This window comes from Bicyclus anynana, chromosome Z (assembly GCF_947172395.1).
Source record: "Bicyclus anynana chromosome Z, ilBicAnyn1.1, whole genome shotgun sequence".
NCBI classification, from domain to species: Eukaryota; Metazoa; Arthropoda; class Insecta; order Lepidoptera; family Nymphalidae; genus Bicyclus; species Bicyclus anynana.
Genome location: NC_069110.1, coordinates 4,658,226 through 4,679,059, shown reverse-complemented (window position 1 = coordinate 4,679,059; position 20,834 = coordinate 4,658,226). Strand labels below are relative to the sequence as shown.

General features: G+C 35.5%; 3 protein-coding genes across 8 annotated transcripts in view; 2 read left to right on the top strand and 1 right to left on the bottom strand.

Annotated features, from left to right (window-relative positions):
* Positions 1–356: 356 nt before the first annotated feature.
* LOC112042916 (solute carrier family 35 member B1 homolog) lies at positions 357–7,781 on the top strand. Its single transcript, XM_024078120.2, has 7 exons — positions 357–784; positions 2,022–2,144; positions 3,412–3,648; positions 4,100–4,161; positions 5,237–5,384; positions 6,177–6,312; positions 7,637–7,781. Exons 1-7 carry the CDS (start codon positions 593–595, stop codon positions 7,699–7,701), a joined length of 963 nt encoding a protein of 320 aa, XP_023933888.2. The 5' UTR covers positions 357–592; the 3' UTR covers positions 7,702–7,781.
* Positions 7,782–16,465: 8,684 nt separating this feature from the next.
* On the top strand, positions 16,466–17,947 carry LOC112042918 (tubulin polymerization-promoting protein homolog). Its single transcript, XM_024078122.2, has 2 exons — positions 16,466–16,982; positions 17,458–17,947. The coding sequence occupies exons 1-2, from the start codon at positions 16,798–16,800 to the stop codon at positions 17,645–17,647; spliced, it is 375 nt and encodes a 124-aa protein (XP_023933890.1). The 5' UTR covers positions 16,466–16,797; the 3' UTR covers positions 17,648–17,947.
* A 1,411-nt stretch (positions 17,948–19,358) lies between these two features.
* Positions 19,359–20,834, bottom strand: part of LOC112042894 (basement membrane-specific heparan sulfate proteoglycan core protein) — a 202,891-nt gene continuing 201,415 nt past the window's right edge. For all 6 annotated transcript variants that reach the window (XM_052890521.1, XM_052890525.1, XM_052890523.1 and 3 more), the window contains one exon: positions 19,359–20,516. The gene's annotated coding sequence lies outside the window, so the exon portion shown is untranslated. The remainder of the gene's footprint in view (positions 20,517–20,834) is intronic.

Genomic DNA, 20,834 nt, shown 5'->3' with positions numbered 1-20,834 from the left:
CCAAGCAGAAACATAAATCTAAAAGTAGAGTATAACTATAATGTTACGGCGTAGCAATGACATCTATAATAATTATACTTATTACAAAAAATAGTTTTTAAATGAAAACTAGATACATAAAAGTCCCGTAATAAAATCTTGATATTTCCAATTCATGTTTTTCCATCTTAAAATTATACAAATTATTTATTTACTATTTAATTAAAACTTCTATGATAATCTGACGTTACAAATCTAAAGCTTTAACGAAAAAATGCGTGAAAGTGAACTGCATTTTTTTTATCTGTGTTTTTTAGATGACATATGATTGACATTGACAACATTGGACATTGACGTTTTGTGCAATATTTTGATTTTCGACTCGTTGAAAGGGTATATGGTATACGTGTAAATTTTGGATTTGTTATTCGTTTTCGTGGTTAGATTAGTAATTACTTTCTTTAATGTAAGTTGTTATTACTTATTACGTGTCCTATGTCGTAGTACAACGTAAAGCACAGTTAGGTTAGCTGCCGTAGAACTAAAACCGTTCCAATAATTTAGATCGTGTTGTGCAAAGTATAACAGGAAATTATTACTGAAAAAAATCAAAATGGTTAAAATTAACAGTGAAGTTCGTTTCATTTTTTACGCGAGTTCCATATTTATATGCTATTTTGTATTTGGTATGTTGCAAGAGAAGATAACTAGAGGAAAGTATGGCGATAATGAAAAGTACACATGCTCGCTTACACTCGTGCTAATTCAATGTGTGGTGAACTACATATTTGCTCAAATATTAATGGTATGTCCGTGTTAAATTCTTCATTTATACATAGAGTTTTAGATCATCTAGTTATTAACAATAATAGCATGGACCTTTAAACAAAACGGTGTCGAGCCTTCAGCATCCAGTGGATCCCTGCAACCCACTGGATGTCCACCTAATGCGGGGTCGCCATTCCAGCACCTTGGGACCCAAACAGCCATTGGCTCTTCGAACAATGTGCCCTGCTGATTTGATCACACAGAGAAACTCCAAGCATAGCTTGCCCCATTGCCCCATTGAGTGACTGAGCCTTTTTATGAAGGCCATAGCTAATGACCAGGTCTCGGATCTATAAGTCATCACGTTCAACATGCACTGTTTGAAGACTTTCATCTTCTGGCACTGGGGAATTTTAGACGAAAAGATGTTGCAAAGTTTCTGGAACCCTGCCCAGCCGAGTTGGACTCAGTGGTTTTATCTCATTCTCAAAATTGGACCTACAGACCTTTGCCATGTGTGCTAGATATGTGTACTCGTCAACAATTTCAAGAGCAGAGTCCTTAACAATAATTGGGTAGAGCAGTACATCAGCGTTATTTATGATATTTGTCTTACTCATGTTCATTTTAAGGCCCACCTGTTGAGACACTCTGCTGATGAATAACATACAATACTAATGAAAGAATATCTCAAATATTTATATCATAACATTCCGAAGGACCACAGTATAAAAGTGAATAAATATTATGACCTAACAAATGAACTAAATAAAAAAGGCTATGTAGTTAGTCTGTACGACGTATAAGTAGGTGCGAGAGGATTACCAGCAAAATCTCTCTATAACTTGCTTAAAGACCTTGGCCTCTAGAAGTGCAGCTAGTTCTATATTAGAACGAGTATCAAAGCTGCTCTAATAGGATCTTACCAAATTTGGCTAGGCAGGGAGAACAACACAAGCAGAGAACGGGAAGTGTTGATTGATCGTCAAGGAATTCCTAAACTCTACATCCTGTAGTCACAAGTTCAGGATTCTGCTCGGAGTTTTTCTCCCTACCACACGATGGACCCGGCACCCGCACAGTGAATCCATGGAATGCTATGATATTTATCTCCCAGAGCGCTGAATCTTGGAGAGATTTATGCAATACTACAATGTGTTGCAAAGAATGGGTAAGCCAACAAAGGTTCTGCAGCAAGTTCAAAGGAGGAAGCTCGAATTTCTGAGTCATATAATGTGAAACTCCATTCATCATATCAATTTATATTTTTCCAGCTATCTTGGAAGCATGAAAAAGACACTACAAGGAAAGTGTACTACTTCACTTCAGCTCTGACATATTTACTAGCAATGGTATGCTCAGTGATGGCACTTCAGTGGATTAATTATCCCACACAGGTATATTATATTTTCTTAGTGCCAAAGATTATTTGTCACAATACCATTTATCTTATCACCATCATCATCCATCATCATCCATCATCATCATCATTAACAGCTGATGGACATCCACTGCTGGATATAGGCCTCTTGCATGGACTCCAAACAAAACAGTCTCAAACCGGCTTCCCTGCAACCCGCTTCATGTCCTCGGTCCACCTAGTGGGGGGTTCGATTAACTCAGCGTTTTCTAGTGGGTTTACCATTTCAACACCATGGGATCCCAATGTCTATCGGCTCTTCGAAGTATGTGACCCACCCATTGCCACTTCAGCTTAGTGACTCATTGAGCTATGTCTGTGTTAGTCTGCTTTGACAAAATTAAGTAGTCTTTTATTCATAGTCAATCCTTTTTGAGCTCTAGCTACTGAAAGGCTTATATCACATATAATTTCAAGTACTCAATCAATTTGAAGATGTTAGTCCATCCAACCAACAAATGCCTTGCTGTTCCCATTGCCTCGCCACAAGTACAGCAAGATTTTGCAGTAGCTTTCCCCCATCAAACTAAGTTACTCTGATCTGGGAGAGTCATTTGAAAAGCATTAAGATAGAATTGTAGTTATCATGAAAAATTTGCTTTAATTAAAAAATATTCCTTCAGTTTTGCACTCCAACACAATATTTGTAGCTGCACACCATACTGTTTCATCCCAAGCCAAACTGAAGTGAGTTTGGCTTTAGTTGGTTAGTTAGTATTAGTTGGCTGTAGTTTGCCTATATTTTAAGCATAAAAATATGGACACTATATACATCATAAGCTTGAAAATGGAAATGAATGAAATGAAAATGAATCTATTTTTTTTAATTTTAACATTTCATTAAATAATAGGGCTGAGACCTTCTTTTAAGTAAATACCTGTGTCAGAAGGTCTTGAAGCTTCAGTTGTACATGTTAATACTTTAGTCTTCCAGTGTCTATTTTTATAAAAATATCTCTGATGTAATTAAATCTTGTTATAGAGTCAAATATAAAAACTCTTCAAACCAGCGTTAAAGCTTGGTGGGTCTAAGCTCCCGATCTCCGTCTTTAAGGCCTGGTCCTGTAATGTGCCACTGATAAACCTAACTAAGCCCCCTAACACATAATTAGCATTGTGGTGGGTCTAAGCTATATATATCCAGCCCTCCCTTATAAGAAGGGAGGGCTGGCTTTGGAGAGGCCTTTCATAATAGTCTGATAATGATGAAATAGTATCTTAAAACATTATTTATCCGTTTTCAGGTTGTTGGAAAAGCTGCAAAGCCCATTCCTGTGATGATACTCGGAGTACTTATCGGACGCAAAGTATATCCACTAAAGAAGTACTTGTTTGTATTTCTCATTGTCATCGGAATTGTCTTGTTTATGTACAAGGACCAAGGGAAGAAGTCTGTTAATGATGATTCACAAGGAGTGGGCATTGGCGAGGTGTTGCTGCTTCTGTCGTTGACTATGGATGGCCTGACTGGAGCTGTACAGGTAGACGTTTTCGACTTGTTCAACTTTATAATCAAAGTAGCCCGCCCGGACGCTCGAGTTTGTCTGTGTGAAATTCAATCTTTCACAAATCCGCGGGAACTATTGATTTTTCCTGGATATCGGTTCAGCTATTCCAAAGATTAGATAAACAGTCAGACATAAAATCTAAAAAAGCTCGTTTGTGTATTGGTATCACGTAAATAATAGTTATTAAGCATCGGATATAACAGTTCTTTTGAATTAACAGATAAACTCCTTTTATTTGTGTGTATTGATTCTTTTTCCCTGCAGTGGCAATCTAATATTCATTGATGTCTGAAAATAATAATGTTTTTGATTTTCTAAAAAACTAGTTAACATTATAATTACGATAAGCATGTGCTAAAAACGATTTTAATATTTATTTTAAAGTTTAACAAATTATTGAGATTACATTTAAAATTCCTTCCAGGAGCGGATAAAAGCCGAATCATCACCTACAGCATATTCTATGATGCTCAACACAAATTGGTGGTATGTATGAAATGTTGGTATCATAAATTATAAGAATTCTTACAGCTTTGCGTAATGTACTAACGCCCAGTTGCCTTTGTTCATATTCCCTGTACTTTGTACTCGTAAATCCACTGAGGTCAGCACATTTGTGATACATAATGAGAGTCATAAAGAATTATGTACTCGTAGTTAATATAAAAATTAATTAACACAGTATATGAGAATAATAAGCAAAAGCGCACACAGTTTTAATAAATGTTAGCTTCAATAGTTTTTAGAATATATGAGTATAGTTACTATAGCTTGGCAAGTTCGTTGATGACACTCCCATATATGGGGAAGGACTGCGCGGGTGTGAAGTCGTACGCGCGGGGCGGAGGGAAGGACTGTGCGGGTATATGGTCGTGCGCGCGGGGCATCGCTATCCCCCTCTCGGTCTGCGCGGACCATCGGGAGTGTTACGAAAGAATTTGCCAAGCTATAGTTTCTGTCCGCCGCTTTGCGAAACTTGGTGTAGAATATGACAATCAATTTAATGTGAGATCTTCATTTCTGGGTCATTTCCGCTTTTAGTCATGATGTTGCATGTTCGGTTAGGTTTAATGGAACAGACTTGCCTGGGGTTACTCCAGTCAGTGCTCGCTCAAGAAGCTTATCAGGGTTCAGGACACTCAGGCATTTGGTAGTAATTTGTGCCACTGTCAAGTAATGAGGGTCATTATAACGAGAGTAACTGCCTCGAGATGCTCGAGATACTCTTAGGTTTTCTTTATCCTAAGAAACTCTCAGTAATATTTTCTCAGCCCGGAGTTGGGAATTTGGTTGTGTAACACCCCCGTAACTCGGAGAACACGTTAAGTCGTTGATCCCAGGCGCTATCATAATAATTTTTTTTTGTCTGATTGTATAAATACCGTAGACTCCTTATGGGACCTCAGCGGCGTCACCGGGGGGTTTGGGTTAGCGATGAAGCATCGCCTGATGGGGCCCCCGCACTGAAAAGCGCAGACTTTGTCAACATCTCACTAGGTGGAGCGATCTTATAATATGATTAGTGTACTTAAATAACTCAACAAATTGTGTATTTTTGCAGGTCATCAATAATCATTACTTTTGGCGTGATTTTAAGTGGGGAAATTTTCGAATTTTGCACATTTGTGAGTAAATACCCGGAAGTTATTGTCTACATAACCAGCTTCGCACTCACAGGAGCTCTTGGGCAACTCTTTATATTTTACATGGTAAGCATCTTCAATCATAAACTGTATTATATGGTATTTATTGTCTATGATATTATAGGCGTTTTAGATAAATACTTATTTATATAAGTGCGGGAAATTTTTTTAACAAGCATTAGTTTTTCATAATTTCAGTAATTAATTGATGCTGCAATTAGGATGCGTTCCTGCAATGGATCGCATTTCGCAGTATACTTTTTAGCTATTAACTAACCGCCTTATTTGACTTTATTGGTTGCGTATTTCTGAAGTTATTTATAATATATATTTTCCGCATTCAGCGTTCGTCTTCTTCCTCCGGACGCACTCACGTAATTCGAAAATTCCCCCCTCTTCGGCTCCCCAACTATAATTTATTTCCTATATGTCACAGTATTATAACGCAAAATTGGTAGGCGGTACTGTCTATGTCCTTAGAAGATAATTTAGCTATGGCTAAAGTCTATTGCCTCTTTAGCCTAGCCAAATTTTTTTTAAATGAGATCATACAACTAACTAAACACATAATAAATTTAAGATTTAATTACATTTAGAATATAAGTTTTTAATGGATATATTTTGAAGAGCCATGACCTCTGTCTTTGATTCGGAGTCCTAAACGGTAAAGGAAAAACATCGTGAGAAAACCAGCATACTTGAGAATTTTCTTTATTCTCTGCGTGTGTAAAGTCTGCACGCTGGTATAATGCAGGCGTATTAGGTGTGTGGTGGACTATTAATTATTAGAGTCCAAATCAACAAGTCTCAAAAGTGAACCGAAATGAGGCGTTACTGATGATGATGTAATTTTTACAGGTAGCAGAATTTGGTCCTTTGCCATGCGCAGTAGTAACAACCACTAGAAAGTTCTTCACGGTACTGGCATCTGTGATTGTATTCGGGAATGTTTTGTTATCACGTCAGTGGTTCGGAGCCATTCTTGTATTTTCAGGTAAGTTTGTGTTTTTTTAATTGATGATCTTCCTCGAACGAAATAGACAAAATTGATTGCGTTGTGACGAACAATATGGGACTAAGACTACTCCGCCGCCATTGGTCGATGTTTTGTATATTTCTCTTCACGAGATATGTCTTTGGTAGCATGTTAAGCATACTATAGCCTGCCAACTTCGTTCGTAACACTCGATGGTCTGCACGGGCCAGGGGGCGTGTAGCGATTAATGGAAAATCCGCGACTGATACACCTCACTTCCCCGCGCGCACGTCTTTATACCCCGTCGCCCGCAAGTCATGGGAATATCATCAACGAACTTGCCAAGCTATAGTTTGTTTGGATGCTTTAGTCCGAATACCCATGGGCGTAGCGAGGTATGGGCAGCTGCCCCCTCTCCCTGCCGGCCGTAACTGAGACTGAAGCTGATATATCTGTTTCAGTCGGACATTATTATTTTGTACGGTCAGCACAAAGTAATGCTAGGCGGTTCCATGCTGACTGAGGAGTTGAAGAAAGTAATTTTAGTCCGTGCAAGTCGGACATGCCCTGACAGTATTTGAGATACTCAATTTGAGTAAAGCCCCCCTAGATAGAATCCTGGCTACGCCCACCCACTACGCCAGACCGGCAGTCTGCCGTGCCAGGAAAACTGCCGGTCTAGTCTGGCAAGTTCGGTGCACTCCCATGATATGCGGGCGACGGGGGGAAAGACTGCGCTGGTGTGAAATCGTGCGTGCGGGGAAGTGAGGTGCATCAGTCGTGGGTTTTTCATACATGTACCCCGGCCGGCGCGGACCATCGGGAGTATTACGAAAGAAGTTACCAAGCTATAGCTGTAGATAGTGTACAATTTAAATAAAGGCATTCAGATCATAATTTTTTGTAAGAAATGTTGTTTACTCGGAAAAACAATATCATTTAATTTGAAGACAGCTGGTCAAGTGATTGTGAGCTGTGATATAAGTTTTAATAAACAAATAAAGTCAACTACGACGCTCTCGGACTTTAATGCGTATTACATGACTTATATGTTGTAATAAAATAATGTTACAACTGCCACAAGCCGCGTGACCAGCTGTTTCGATTCTTGTAACATGAAAGATCTCTAAAGTATTTTGCATTAAACAAGATATTTATAAATTTTTTAACGAATAAAAAAATATATATTTAATTTTTGTTCATCTGTATGCTATTATAAGCAAATAATTTCATATTTTATCGTCACAATTGTTAAATCTCCATTTACAGAAATATTTTTGTATTTCCCCTAGTTATATTGATTATTAATAGTTCACACTTTATAATTAATGTTTGTTTTCAGGTCTATTTTTGGACATATTCCACAGTAAAGGAAAAGCACAGCCGAAGAAAGTACAAGACAAATGACTGATTAATGTGAATGTAGAATAATTATAATATTATAAGAATTATAACGTCATAATAATAATAATTTTATATTTACAAGATTTTTCGTTTCTTTTTAATTAAAGTTTTTATATGGACCCCCTGAAGGCAAAAGCCTCCTCCAATGTTTTCCACCTTTCCCTATCTTTAGCTACATCTTGCCATTTGACTTCTGCTTGCGTCTCTATTTCTCTCTTAGATCAGCTCATCTAGCAGCTGGGCGGCATCTCGCCCTTGTGCCTATTAGACCAGCCCGTTTCAGCACTCTTTCGGTCCATCTTTAGTCCGTACATCTGGCTAGGTGACCTGCCCATTGCCATTTCCTTTTGAGGCAGTAAGTTAAAGCGTCTGTTACCTTCGTTTTATTACGGATGTCCTCATTTCTTACCCGGTCTTTTAACTTTATGCCTAAGCAACTTCTTTTCATTCTTCTCTGAGTAGTCTGGATTTTTCTTCTTGTTTTAACATCAAACGTCCAGGTTTGGCATCCGTAAGTGAGACAAGGTAGTATTTCCGTATCCATAACTATCTTTTTAGATGTTAGCGGGAGCTGTGATTTAAATATCTCTTTACGAGCCCAGTATTTTTTAGGTAGAAGTACTTTTCTACACATTCGAGGGGGATGTTATTTACCAAGATAGGTGTTGTGTTGTGATTCGTCATTACTTTCGTCTTGTCCAGGTTCATCTTTAGTCTAACTATGCTAGCCTGATGTAGGTCTTGTATTATTTTATTTAATTGAGTTGGAGTTTCTGAAAATAGAATGATGTCAGTGAGATGACTCAGAAAGTTATTGTTCATTCGAATACCTTGCTTCCTCGAAGACCATGTCAAATTGTTCATTATGTGTTGCAGTACAGTTGAACAGCATTGGAGAGATTGGGTCGCCATGTCTCACCTCTATTTATATTATTTTTTGGATATACTCTATCCAATTTGATTCTATTTGTCATATTTGCATATATGTTTTTCAAGATATTTATGTATTTTTCGTTTATATTTTGTGCATTTAGTGCTTCCCAAATAGGATATAGAGTCGAAAGTAGTAAGTGGGACTACGAAATTCTAAATATTTCTCTATCACCTGATCGACTACTTGGATGTGATCTACTATGCAGAAACCGCCTCTAAATCAGCTTGCTCCAGAGGTTGGTGAAGGTCAATGTCTGGTGAAATTCTTTCGAGTAGGTATACAAGAGGCTTATCGGTCGATAGTTCCCGATGTCCCGGTCACCTTTTTATAAAGTTAAATTATTTCGGATTCCGTCCATGTATGCGGAACACACTGTTCTTTTAAAATTTTGTTCCATAGGAGAGTGATAGGGTACCAGGAGTAAACCTCTGGCCAGTTTTATCTGGCCCTGAGGTTTTTTCTGGTTTTAATTTCAGTATTTGTTTTAGAATCTCAGGCCCTGTGAACTCATCAATTATAGAGGTTACTGTACCTGTACCTATTTACCTGTTATACCTGTTTTGAAGGGTAGTATTAGTTTGATTTGGTATTTCCGGTTGGCTATATAGTTTTGCATAAAATTCTGTAGCTATATCTATAATTCCTAATCGTGATTTTCATTTGGTAGAGCCAGGATTAAGTGATGTAATCCATTCCTTTGTTCTGTTCAATTCTTTATAAGCTCTTTTTGCAGATCGAGATTTTCCGAGATGTTTTTTTTATAGTGTTTGTTCTGTAGGTGTCGTAACTGTCTTTGTTTGTCGTTTAGCAAAGTTTTTTTAAGCTTTTCTTTTTCACTTTTATTCAGTTTAAGTTTATTTTGAAGTACATTTCTTACTTTCATAAGATTCAGCGCTTATTTCTAATACTTTTAAGACTTATTATTGCTTTTGACAAATCTTATTGACAAATATTAACGATATATAGAATATCTTTTAAACTTTTAAGCACACAGTGAATGATCTTTTGACAATATTCGTCAATAAGAATTGTCATAAGCGTTTCTATTTAAAAGCGTTAGCTTTTAGCGTTGTCTGCATAGATGATACATTATATATTGAGATAGATACGCAACTCTCATTTCGGTTAAAAAAAGTTATGTACCGTGATCACTAGATGGCGCATTCTAATTAGATTTATTGGCTACCCATAGATGGCGTTCTCTCTACGAGTACAATCTATATTTTAGTTGTATGACTATTGCTGTTTGTTTTCCTTAATTCTTATATAAAAATTATTAATGAAAAAAATTTAACATAAACATAATATTTACAAAATCACCTATTTCACTATATAATACTAATGTACCCAAATATTTAAAATAGCCAAATTTTATAAATATATAGAAATAAGGAAAAAAATGCAATAATCCTTCAAATATTCAAGGATTTTTAATCAAAGAAAGAAAAGATGATTCTTATTATTCAACGATTTATTTTTTCTTTTGTGATTATGCAAATATCTTAATGCACTTCAGCAGCCTGATAACATTAGTGCACCAACTATGAATATTGACGTTTATGATTATAAATAACCACTGATCACCTTTAAGAATTCGTAAAATTGCTGGCGACATTTTCGCCACGCCGTTTCGCGACACACCGGGCCGCCTTCTGAGCATAATTCGGATGGTGGTCGAGCATGTTCCATTATTTAATTATTCACTATGCACACCAAATCCACAAGTAATACCCATTATAAACACTTATTTGTACCGATTACATCTTATTTTAATATTTTTCGTTCACCACTGTCACCATGTTTTAAATTAAACTCTGATCCCGATTGTGTGCTGACTTTTTATTGACATAACATAAACATCACTATAGCAACTACAGAAAAAATTCAAAAACAGCTAAACTGTCATATTTGAAACTATATTTTTTTAAACTATCATAGACTGAACAGGAGTGATTTTAATCAAATAATGTGCTTCATGCGTGCCATCTATATTGTGCCTGAGAAAACTTCGCTTAAGTTTTTGTACCGTGAGCGCTGGAAGACAGCACTTCATACAAAATATTTTACGTAAGCGAACTGTGCGGAAGTTTCACCCCCATGGTTGTCTGTTCTGTGTCGGGAACGCAGCCAGTTTTCTTGCCATCATTCCACGTGTAGGCCAAGACGCACACCACTGTATATCTCAAGACAAGGAAAGACGGGAAAGACATATGTAGTGTAGAACAATTAGCTGAGTTTTCATATAAACAACTTGTCTCTTTCAAAAAATAATGATTAGGTCTTTGACAATATAATACCATTATCTATGAATTAGGTACAAATAGAGCAAATCACATAATATTAATTTCATTGATTTAAGAGTCGGTACGGACTTACGGAGTGATTAATTTACTATAATGAGAATGCGCCAGAGGCTCAAACCAAATACGATCACGAATCAACAAGATTTAACGCGTTTTTAACCGACTTCAAAAAAGGAGGAGGTTTCTCAATTCGACCGTATATATTTTTATAAAAACTGTTGCTATAAAATCTCAGACTAATTACAAAAGGACCTGACGCGCTAGACCTTATCCCTGTGTCAAAGATAAAAAATCGAACGCGTTTATAAAAACTGTTGCTATAGAATCGATGTTTCATTGTTGTAATCGTTTCCGTTGTCTAAAGAGCTCCCTAATCTCTAAAGTTGCAGGTTTGTGTAGTTAAATGGCATAAAAACGGACAACAACTTCTAGTTTACTAAACGATAAAGCTACGTTTAATTTGTAAAAATTTCTAAGTTAATTATATCAAATTTGTAATAAAAACAATACTAACAGAATCGATTATCCAGCCAGAAAAGCAAAACATCGATCAAGTAATCGAAAATTCTGTGTAACAAGTTTAAGTGGTGTGTTTCTTATTTTGTTTAAAAATTAAATGTGTGTGTATTGCTAATCGAATTTATAGTACTAAGTGTAAGAACACAGATAATATTTATTGGTGTGTTAAATATTTTCGTTTACCTCGTCCTCCTCAAAAATTACAGAAAATTTTGCTGTTGAACTTGGGTGCGATGCATTTCCATATCTAATTCCTCTATGGTTACAAATGAAACGTAACTTCATCTATACTAATATTATAAAGAGGTAAAGTTTGTAAGTTTGTAAGTTTGTCACATTTTTTAAATGGGGTAATCTTCGGAACTACTGGTCCGATTTTAAAAATTCTTTCACCAGTAGAATGCTATATTATCGGGGAGTGCTATAGGCTATATTTTATATTGGTATCATATATATTAGCCGAGTTATCACAGTTTTTGTCATACAGGTCGGACCGAAAATCCTCTTAGGCAGACTTAGTCGCATGCGCTGCCTTAACCATTGTGTAAAATTGAAATTAATGTATGGAGGCTTTATGTATCTTTAAAAGTTACAAAAAAGTCCGCGACACCATATACCTATCTTCTATACATTAGCAGATATAGTACCTTTTGTGTTTTAAAAATTATTAATTTTATATACTTAGGTTTGCGTCATTATTTATGCTACTTAACTTAAATCCTTATCAAAATAAATTATTTAATAATCACAAGGATGTTATGGAGATAAGATTTGCCCTTTATAGTATGTTAATTAGTTAAATAGTTTCGGAGATAATACAAAATTTCTAAAAGGCGGAATGCCGTTTATGTTTAAGCGCCAACCGCCAAATTAAGTTGAACCTTCCTCTATAGGTTTCTACGTATTTTATAGGGATCAGCATTTTTGGTTACTAAACTCTATGTAGGCGTTTTATCCATTTACCAATAGATGGCGTTGAGCAAAAACACCATATTTTTGTACGGCGCTAGGGAGATTATGCCGACTACATGATGATCGAAATTGATTGTTCATACATTGGTGTTGGTGTACTTAGATTTTGGCAAGTCGATGTTAATTGTTAATGATTATGTTCTACTTCTAGGCACGTACCACGTAGGTAGTTAAAGTTAGCTAGGTACTGTTTGTCTGACTCGGTCTATTTACGTATTTGCTTTTTAGATTTAGAAATAGAGATTAGAGACATTAGAGGTGAGTCGTACTCGGCGAGAGACATACTTTAAGTTTTAATTTATAGTTTAGATATGTCGTACTTTCTTTGTTTAGGTTCAGGACCAGGTTCAGGTAATCAGGTTTAAACTTTAAATTAAAATAAATAATTTGTAATTTTATTTTATTCGTTTCGTTTCGACTTTCGACTTTCGTCATACGTATTTCGTGTAATTAGTTATTATTTCGTATTCGTTTTATGGTATTATTTCGATTGTTGTCTATACTAATATTATAAAGAGGTAAAGTTTGTAAGTTTGTAAGTTTGTCACATTTTTTAAATGGGGTAATCTTCGGAACTACTGGTCCGATTTTAAAAATTCTTTCACCAGTAGAATGCTACATTATCGGGGAGTGCTATAGGCTATATTTTATATTGGTATCATATATATTAGCCGAGTTATCACAGTTTTTGTCATACAGGTCGGACCGAAAATCCTCTTAGGCAGACTTAGTCGCATGCGCTGCCTTAACCATTGTGTAAAATTGAAATTAATGTATGGAGGCTTTATGTATCTTTAAAAGTTCTACAAAAAAGTCCGCGACACCATATACCTATCTTCTATACATTAGCAGATATAGTACCTTTTGTGTTTTAAAAATTATTAATTTTATATACTTAGGTTTGCGTCATTATTTATGCTACTTAACTTAAATCCTTATCAAAATAAATTATTTAATAATCACAAGGATGTTATGGAGATAAGATTTGCCCTTTATAGTATGTTAATTAGTTAAATAGTTTCGGAGATAATACAAAATTTCTAAAAGGCGGAATGCCGTTTATGTTTAAGCGCCAACCGCCAAATTAAGTTGAACCTTCCTCTATAGGTTTCTACGTATTTTATAGGGATCAGCATTTTTGGTTACTAAACTCTATGTAGGCGTTTTATCCATTTACCAATAGATGGCGTTGAGCAAAAACACCATATTTTTGTACGGCGCTAGGGAGATTATGCCGACTACATGATGATCGAAATTGATTGTTCATACATTGGTGTTGGTGTACTTAGATTTTGGCAAGTCGATGTTAATTGTTAATGATTATGTTCTACTTCTAGGCACGTACCACGTAGGTAGTTAAAGTTAGCTAGGTACTGTTTGTCTGACTCGGTCTATTTACGTATTTGCTTTTTAGATTTAGAAATAGAGATTAGAGACATTAGAGGTGAGTCGTACTCGGCGAGAGACATACTTTAAGTTTTAATTTATAGTTTAGATATGTCGTACTTTCTTTGTTTAGGTTCAGGACCAGGTTCAGGTAATCAGGTTTAAACTTTAAATTAAAATAAATAATTTGTAATTTTATTTTATTCGTTTCGTTTCGACTTTCGACTTTCGTCATACGTATTTCGTGTAATTAGTTATTATTTCGTATTCGTTTTATGGTATTATTTCGATTGTTGTGTATATAAATTAATTAAAACTTAGTAAGTGTAATTATAGTGTTTTGTGTTAACTTAATTTTGTAAAAGATATACATACGTAGTCTATACTAATCTATATCTATATCTATACTAATATTATAAAGAGGTAAAGTTTGTAAGTTTGTAAGTTTGTCACATTTTTTAAATGGGGTAATCTTCGGAACTATTGGTCCGATTTTAAAAATTCTTTCACCAGTAGAATGCTACATTATCGGGGAGTGCTATAGGCTATATTTTATATTTGTATCATATATATTAGCCGAGTTATCACAGTTTTTGTCATACAGGTCGGACTGAAAAGCCTCATAAACAGACTTATTTGCATGCGCTGCCTTAACTATTGTGTAAAATTGAAATTAATGTATGAAGACTTTATGTATCTTTAAAAGTTCTACAAAAAAGTCCGCGACACCATATATCTATCTTCTATATATTAGCAGATATAGTACCTTTTGTGTTTTAAAAATTATTAATTTTATATACCTAGGTTTACGTCATTATTTATACAACTAAACTTTAATCCTTATTAAAATAAATTATTTAATAATCACAAGGATATTATGGAGATAAGATTTGCCCTTTACAGTATGTTAATTACTTAAATAGTTTCGGAGACTGGACCGATTTTGCTAAGGGTAGCAGTAAGATAGAGAAGTTACAGGGTAGGTTAGGGTACGGGTAGGGAAGCGTAGGGGTAGTGTAGGGGTAGGGTAGGTTTAGGGCCGGGTTTAGGGTAGTGGTAGGGTCGGGGTAGAGGTAGGGTAGTGGTAGGGTAGAGGTACGGGTAGGATAGGGAAGTGGCAGGGTAGGGGTAGGATAGGCGTGAGATAGGGGTACGGGTGGGATAGGGGTAGGAAAGGGATAGGGTACGGGGAGGGTACGGGTAGGATTGGGGTAGGGTATAGGTAAGGTAGGGGTAGGGTAGGGGTAGGGTTGGGGCAGTGATAGGGTAGGGGTATGGTAGGGGTAGGGTAGGTTAGGTTAGGTTAAGGGGTAGTAGTAAAATTGACATCGAATTTTACGCAGACGAAGTCGCGGGCGTCCGCTAGTAACTTAATAAAGTAGAATAGAAGTTCTTAATCGTTTCTTTGCCATTCAACATTGATCATATTAGTACGAGATCCGGTAAAAGAAATATTTTTATTGTCCTTTTGCCCATATAACGTCTATGTAGTTAGGTCCCTATTTAATTAGTCTGAGCTTTTTAATATGACAATGAAATGAAAAATGCCAGGGGCCTGCAGTTGCATTGCCATGGATATTATGTCAATAGAATACTATTGACATAATATCCATGGCAATTGGCAAAATAAAACACTTAATTTTTTCATTGAAAAATAATAAGGTTAATTGATTTCTTATTGCTAAATTTCTTACCGCTAATTTACTTTTACTGTGAAGACCATGCTTTTACTTGGTCATGGAGTCGCAGTGCCAAAAATGTTTTCAAATTCTCTCTCTGGCGGCCATGTAATATTAGATCGATATCCGCGGCTAGTTACTTCGTCTGGAGACAAAAGGGTGGGCTCTTTTTATTACGCAAACGATCAGTCTGGCTGTCCAACAGCAAAATTCAACCAGTGGGTATTCTTAACACCATTCCACGTGGGCATGGCATTGGGATACCTTAGTTTACTTACCTTATCAGCCGATAGACGTCCACGCATCCAGTGGCTCCCTGCAACCCGCTTGGTACCCTCGGTCTATCTAGTGGGGGGTTGACCAACATTGCCCTTTCCGGTGCGGGGTCGCCATTTCAGCACCTTGGGATCCCAACGTCCATCGGCTCTTCGAACTATGTGGCCTGCCCATTGCCACTACAGCTTCGCGACTCGTTGAGCTATGTCAGTGACTTTGGTTCGTCTGCGGATCTCCTCGTTCCTGATTCGATCACACAGAGAAACTCCAATCATAGCTCGCTCCATCACCCGCTGAGTGACTTTGAGTCTTCTAATAAGGCCCATAGTCAGCGACCATGTCTCGGATCCGTAGGTCATCACTGGCGACACGCAATGGTAGAAGGTTACTCACCTTAAGTTTATCATATTCTTTCTCAATGATAGATATTTTTTACTTTAGCTACTATCTATATTAAAATCCGCAGATACGCCTTCCAGCTAGATGGTCCGACGACATTACGAAAGCAAGTGGCTGATTAGGAAGGCGGAGGATCGAGTGTGGTGGCGCGCTCTAGAAAGGACCTATGTCCTGCATCAACGGATACAGATGATGATGACACCTCTAAGTTTTTCATGTTATTTAGTAAATTCAGCTTGGCGTAATCAGACTCATCTGTTAACTTTATAGTGGGTAAATACCTACCTACGTACACTTTGACCGTGCCCACCGTGCTCACAAGATTAGGTACCGCTACGAGTCAAGTGAGTACTCGTAGATTCAGTCAATGGGGTTATAACGAAAAATACCACCCCCGTCAAAAGCTTTCGCTTAACTTTTGGATCAAGGCTCGGATACAGAAAGCAGTAATCCTTGAGACGGCGCGTATGTTGAGGAGGTTCCTTACTTTGGAGACCTGACAGCCGGTGACTTGGGCATTTAAAAGCCCCGCAACGGGAGAGATAGATTATTTTTCTAATAGTTATAAGTATAGAAATTATAATAAATATATATTAAAATAACCGATGTTTCAGTTGCCTGACCGAATAAAATGGGCGAGGAAGAGCCGGCGACACTAGACGGCCAATTTTTTGAATTTGGTAAAATGATGGACAAAAAGAGAGATGGCACAACTATAACTCTATACTTCTCAGATTACTGGTTTAGACAGGCCAAATTGTTGGACGATAGAAAATTAACTATGACAGATACCGGCATAGCATTTAATAAATTTAGGTAAGGCTAACTACGGCATAGCCGAAATGACCTCTGCCTCCGATTCCGTAGGAGGTTCGAATCAACCAAAAACCACCATGCTAAGTCGCACGCCCATTCCCACCCCATAAACACCACAACCCATCCCATAAAAAAAAACTAGTCCCGTTTTTTGAAAAAAACTTACTTAGCAATAGAAAAAAAAATGAAAAGTTTAATTTTTTTCTATTACTAAGTTACTTGAAACATCTATTCAAAAATATTTACCAAGTATAAAATTAACGGTTATGTAATTTTTTCAGCACATATGACTACATTGCACAGAAGGTAGGGATTTTTGTATTGTGCACAAAAATCACTTAAAAACCGTAAAACTTCGGCTTACATATATTGCATTATTTTAGTAGGCCTGGGGATGAAATCTTACACTAATTATTCTGGTACTTGGTACTTGTGCAAAGACTAATGCATTTTATTATATTTTCATATATTTCAGTAAAACAGAATTAAACTGGGACGAATGGAACGAATATCTCACCGATATATGTCAGACGAAGGAACTGGACGAGGAAAAGGTCCGGGAGACTCTTACCAATTGCGGGTTACCAGGACAAAGTCCTGTAGTAGTGCCCCAGTACAGAGATTTCTTTTTAACTTATAAACCAAAAGAGAAGATGCTATTCTAATTGAAGCAGTTTACTTCCACTATACCTAAGTAGCAAGTCACTATTCCGTTTTGAGCTGTGCTATAAAGTTTTAAAAATAAAAACACACACGTAACAAACGGTATTTTCTATTCAATCCTTTCCAAATGAAATATTTTCATCATTGCCCTTTGCAATGCATTCTTCAACTTCTTGATTTTTTTAGGTAGGTACATCATCATTTTAGAAGAGTTTTTTGCGCTTTACATTGTAACTTAATAGAATTAGAAATTAGATAATATTATTGATGGTTTGTGTTGCATTATGGTTACTTGCTCTTAATTTCAAAATGTATTTTGTTGTCTTCATTCTAGGAATTTTATTACGTTTTGGCGTTGTGATTTCGCGTACAGTAAAATTAATACTTTTTTACTTTACTTTACTTTAAAATAGATGTATACTCTTTAATCCAGCTTACAGAAGTATCGCTGTAAAAATGGAGTAACTTCTCCCGTTTTCCCAACATTTCCCTTCACTGCTCTGCTCCTATTGATCGTAGTCTGATGAAAAGTATATGGCTGAGTTTGTTGTGGTCTCTTCTCGTACTGAGGCGCTTTTGTAACCCTCTTAACTTAAATTTTAAGTTTTCGAATTTACTTACCACCATTAAATCATGACATAACTTGAGGTTTCAAAAGTGCTTGTAAACTAAGCCTAATTGAAATAAATTAATTTTGAATTTGGATAGATATACTCGAAATACAGGTTTTTATAGGAAAAAGACTCATTCAGTGGTACCTACCTATAGATCTACTGAAGGTTAATACATTTGTTTTTCTCTTTAAATTAACTTTGATATTCAAATATTCAATTTAATTTTATGCATGAATAGTTAACCAAATGAGAAATGCTTGCCACTGATAAAATTACTTGAGAATTAACTTCGTTGATAGTAGTTTTCTATATTGATACCTGAGAATAAATATAATATACCTATATAATATTTAAGAAACAATGCGTAGATTTCTTTTTGTTACGGTGTTAATTGTTGCAGAATCAATTAGTTTATTTAGTACAGTACAGTGCAGAAGAATTAAATTTCAAGAATCAGGTGAGAAAGACTTTGAAGAGGAATATCTTTGGAATTTGTTCGGAGCAAAATCTCGTGCAAAAGAGAATTTACCATTCAATGGAAGAAAGCATGACGGGAACAGTAATGCATTTAGATATATTTATAAAGCTTTGTCAAAATCTGTTGACGTTGATGATTTTAAGAATTGGTTACGACATGATGATGGTGGTTATAAAGGAAAAAATGCTTTAAGGACATCAAAAGATGAATTAGAAGGTTTGGTAGAAGTTGAACTATTGAACGCTTTAGCTAAAAAATCCGCGGCTGTATTAGATAAACCATACGTACAAAAAAAGGGGAAAAATGACTTCTTAGTTATTAGATCTGATCTTTCTGATCCATTTGTAACTATTGTTCCTAATGACATCTACTACAATGTTGAGAAGAAATGTGTTAATTGGTTAGATGATTGCAACCTAAAGGGCCTACGGGATAGAATGCTTCAAAAAGTTCACGGTCCTTATAAGTAGCTATAAGAACTAAGCTTTTTTTACCGTGTTAACATGTATTACATTCTAAAAATAACTTACATACCCTATTTAATTAATGTAATAGCTATTTCATTGTATTTGCCTCAACATTTTTTAAATTATTTGGAGGAAAAAAATAAAAACGCAATAATTGTTGATAAATTTCATTTTATTGTTATTTTAGCATTTGCTTACTTAGCTGCAGTACGCAGGTAAAATTAAATTATAACATACATATAGTTGAAAGTACTGGTAAATTTCTTGACATTAAATTTATTATACCTCTCCTTTCTTATTAATTATTTATATTTATTATATTGTTTGAAGAATATTATCAGTACTTTTACAATGGTCACATATGTCGCATACCAATTGTGATTGACTTAGCTAAATAAAACAAACACAAAATTTATTATTGTTGTTTTAGGCAGATAAAAAAATCTGTAAAATAGATAAATCACTCGCGATTTTAAAATTATTTTAAAAAATGCGACCGCAGTTGATTTGGCTAAAATAACATATTAGGTATAATGATGAGAAATAAAAAAATTATAATATCTAAATACTTAGAAATAGAATATCCGTAGCTTTATTAACGGTGAGCGCTACATATCTTATGAATAAGTATAAAAAGCAAATATAACGGCAGTGGCAGAAATTAAATTAAGGTCAAACCAGATTTGGCACATGATTTCACAGAAGATCGCTAAACGGTCACTTCACAAGTGGTTCGTAAATGATTTAAAGTTAGCATAACATACGCAATAAGTTAGATAATAACATATTATATCTGTAATATCTCGATTGTTACAAAAGCTTAATAAGCGGAGAAAATAAAATCATGGTAAATAGATTCCTAACTACAACAATTACATTACATTCAAACTTTATGGCACCATAATAATATAATATATCTCTCCAAAGAGAAGAGTTTCATCTGGTATACTTGAGACATAACTATTATTATCACAAACTTGTTTCAATGAAGTTTCTTGTCCCAATCATTTCCAGTTATTTCATTTGTCTAAGCTAGAAGTATTGTCCTGAATGGTGATTTTACCTTAATACTAATTATGACGGTACATCATATTTTCTCCCAAAGTTGTTTAGAAACCGTGTAATTCTCGTAGAACTAAACGAACAAATGAGACGGAATATCAAATAAATGCAATAACTACTTATATATATATAAGTATATAATATTTATCAATTGACATTTTGCTTGGAACTTTAAATTAACGTAGAGAGATTACAGTATATTCCTTAGTAAAAAGGACATCGTATTCGACGGGACTAAGCTGGTTGTCATCTGAAACATAATTAATAAGAATGCATTATTAATCGAAGTTCGAAGTTGTATTAATAAAACTATTTATTTATTCGGCGTGCAAAGTAATGTCTACCGCTACTTTCCTTTATCTTTAAGACAACATTTTAATACCGTGAAAAAAATATTATAATTTTTGGAGCTATTCAAATTAATCTGTTTTTGGATTTTTTCATGAAACTGAACGTACTGGTCATTCAGGCTGTGCGCTATCGATCAGAACATATTAATTTTAGCAACCATTGGGACTATAGAATATTGCGGAAAGGAAATTACTTCCCATTTTAATGTTGAAATATT

Coding starts and splice junctions, on each gene's coding strand:
- LOC112042916 (XM_024078120.2), top strand. CDS start 593: ATGGTTAAAATTAACAGTGAAGTTCGTTTCATTTTTTACGCGAGTTCC. Junction 785..2,021: donor TATTTGCTCAAATATTAATG/GTATGTCCGTGT, acceptor ATATTTTTCCAG/CTATCTTGGAAGCATGAAAA. Junction 2,145..3,411: donor GGATTAATTATCCCACACAG/GTATATTATATT, acceptor ATCCGTTTTCAG/GTTGTTGGAAAAGCTGCAAA.
- LOC112042918 (XM_024078122.2), top strand. CDS start 16,798: ATGGGCGAGGAAGAGCCGGCGACACTAGACGGCCAATTTTTTGAATTT. Junction 16,983..17,457: donor ATAGCATTTAATAAATTTAG/GTAAGGCTAACT, acceptor CATATATTTCAG/TAAAACAGAATTAAACTGGG.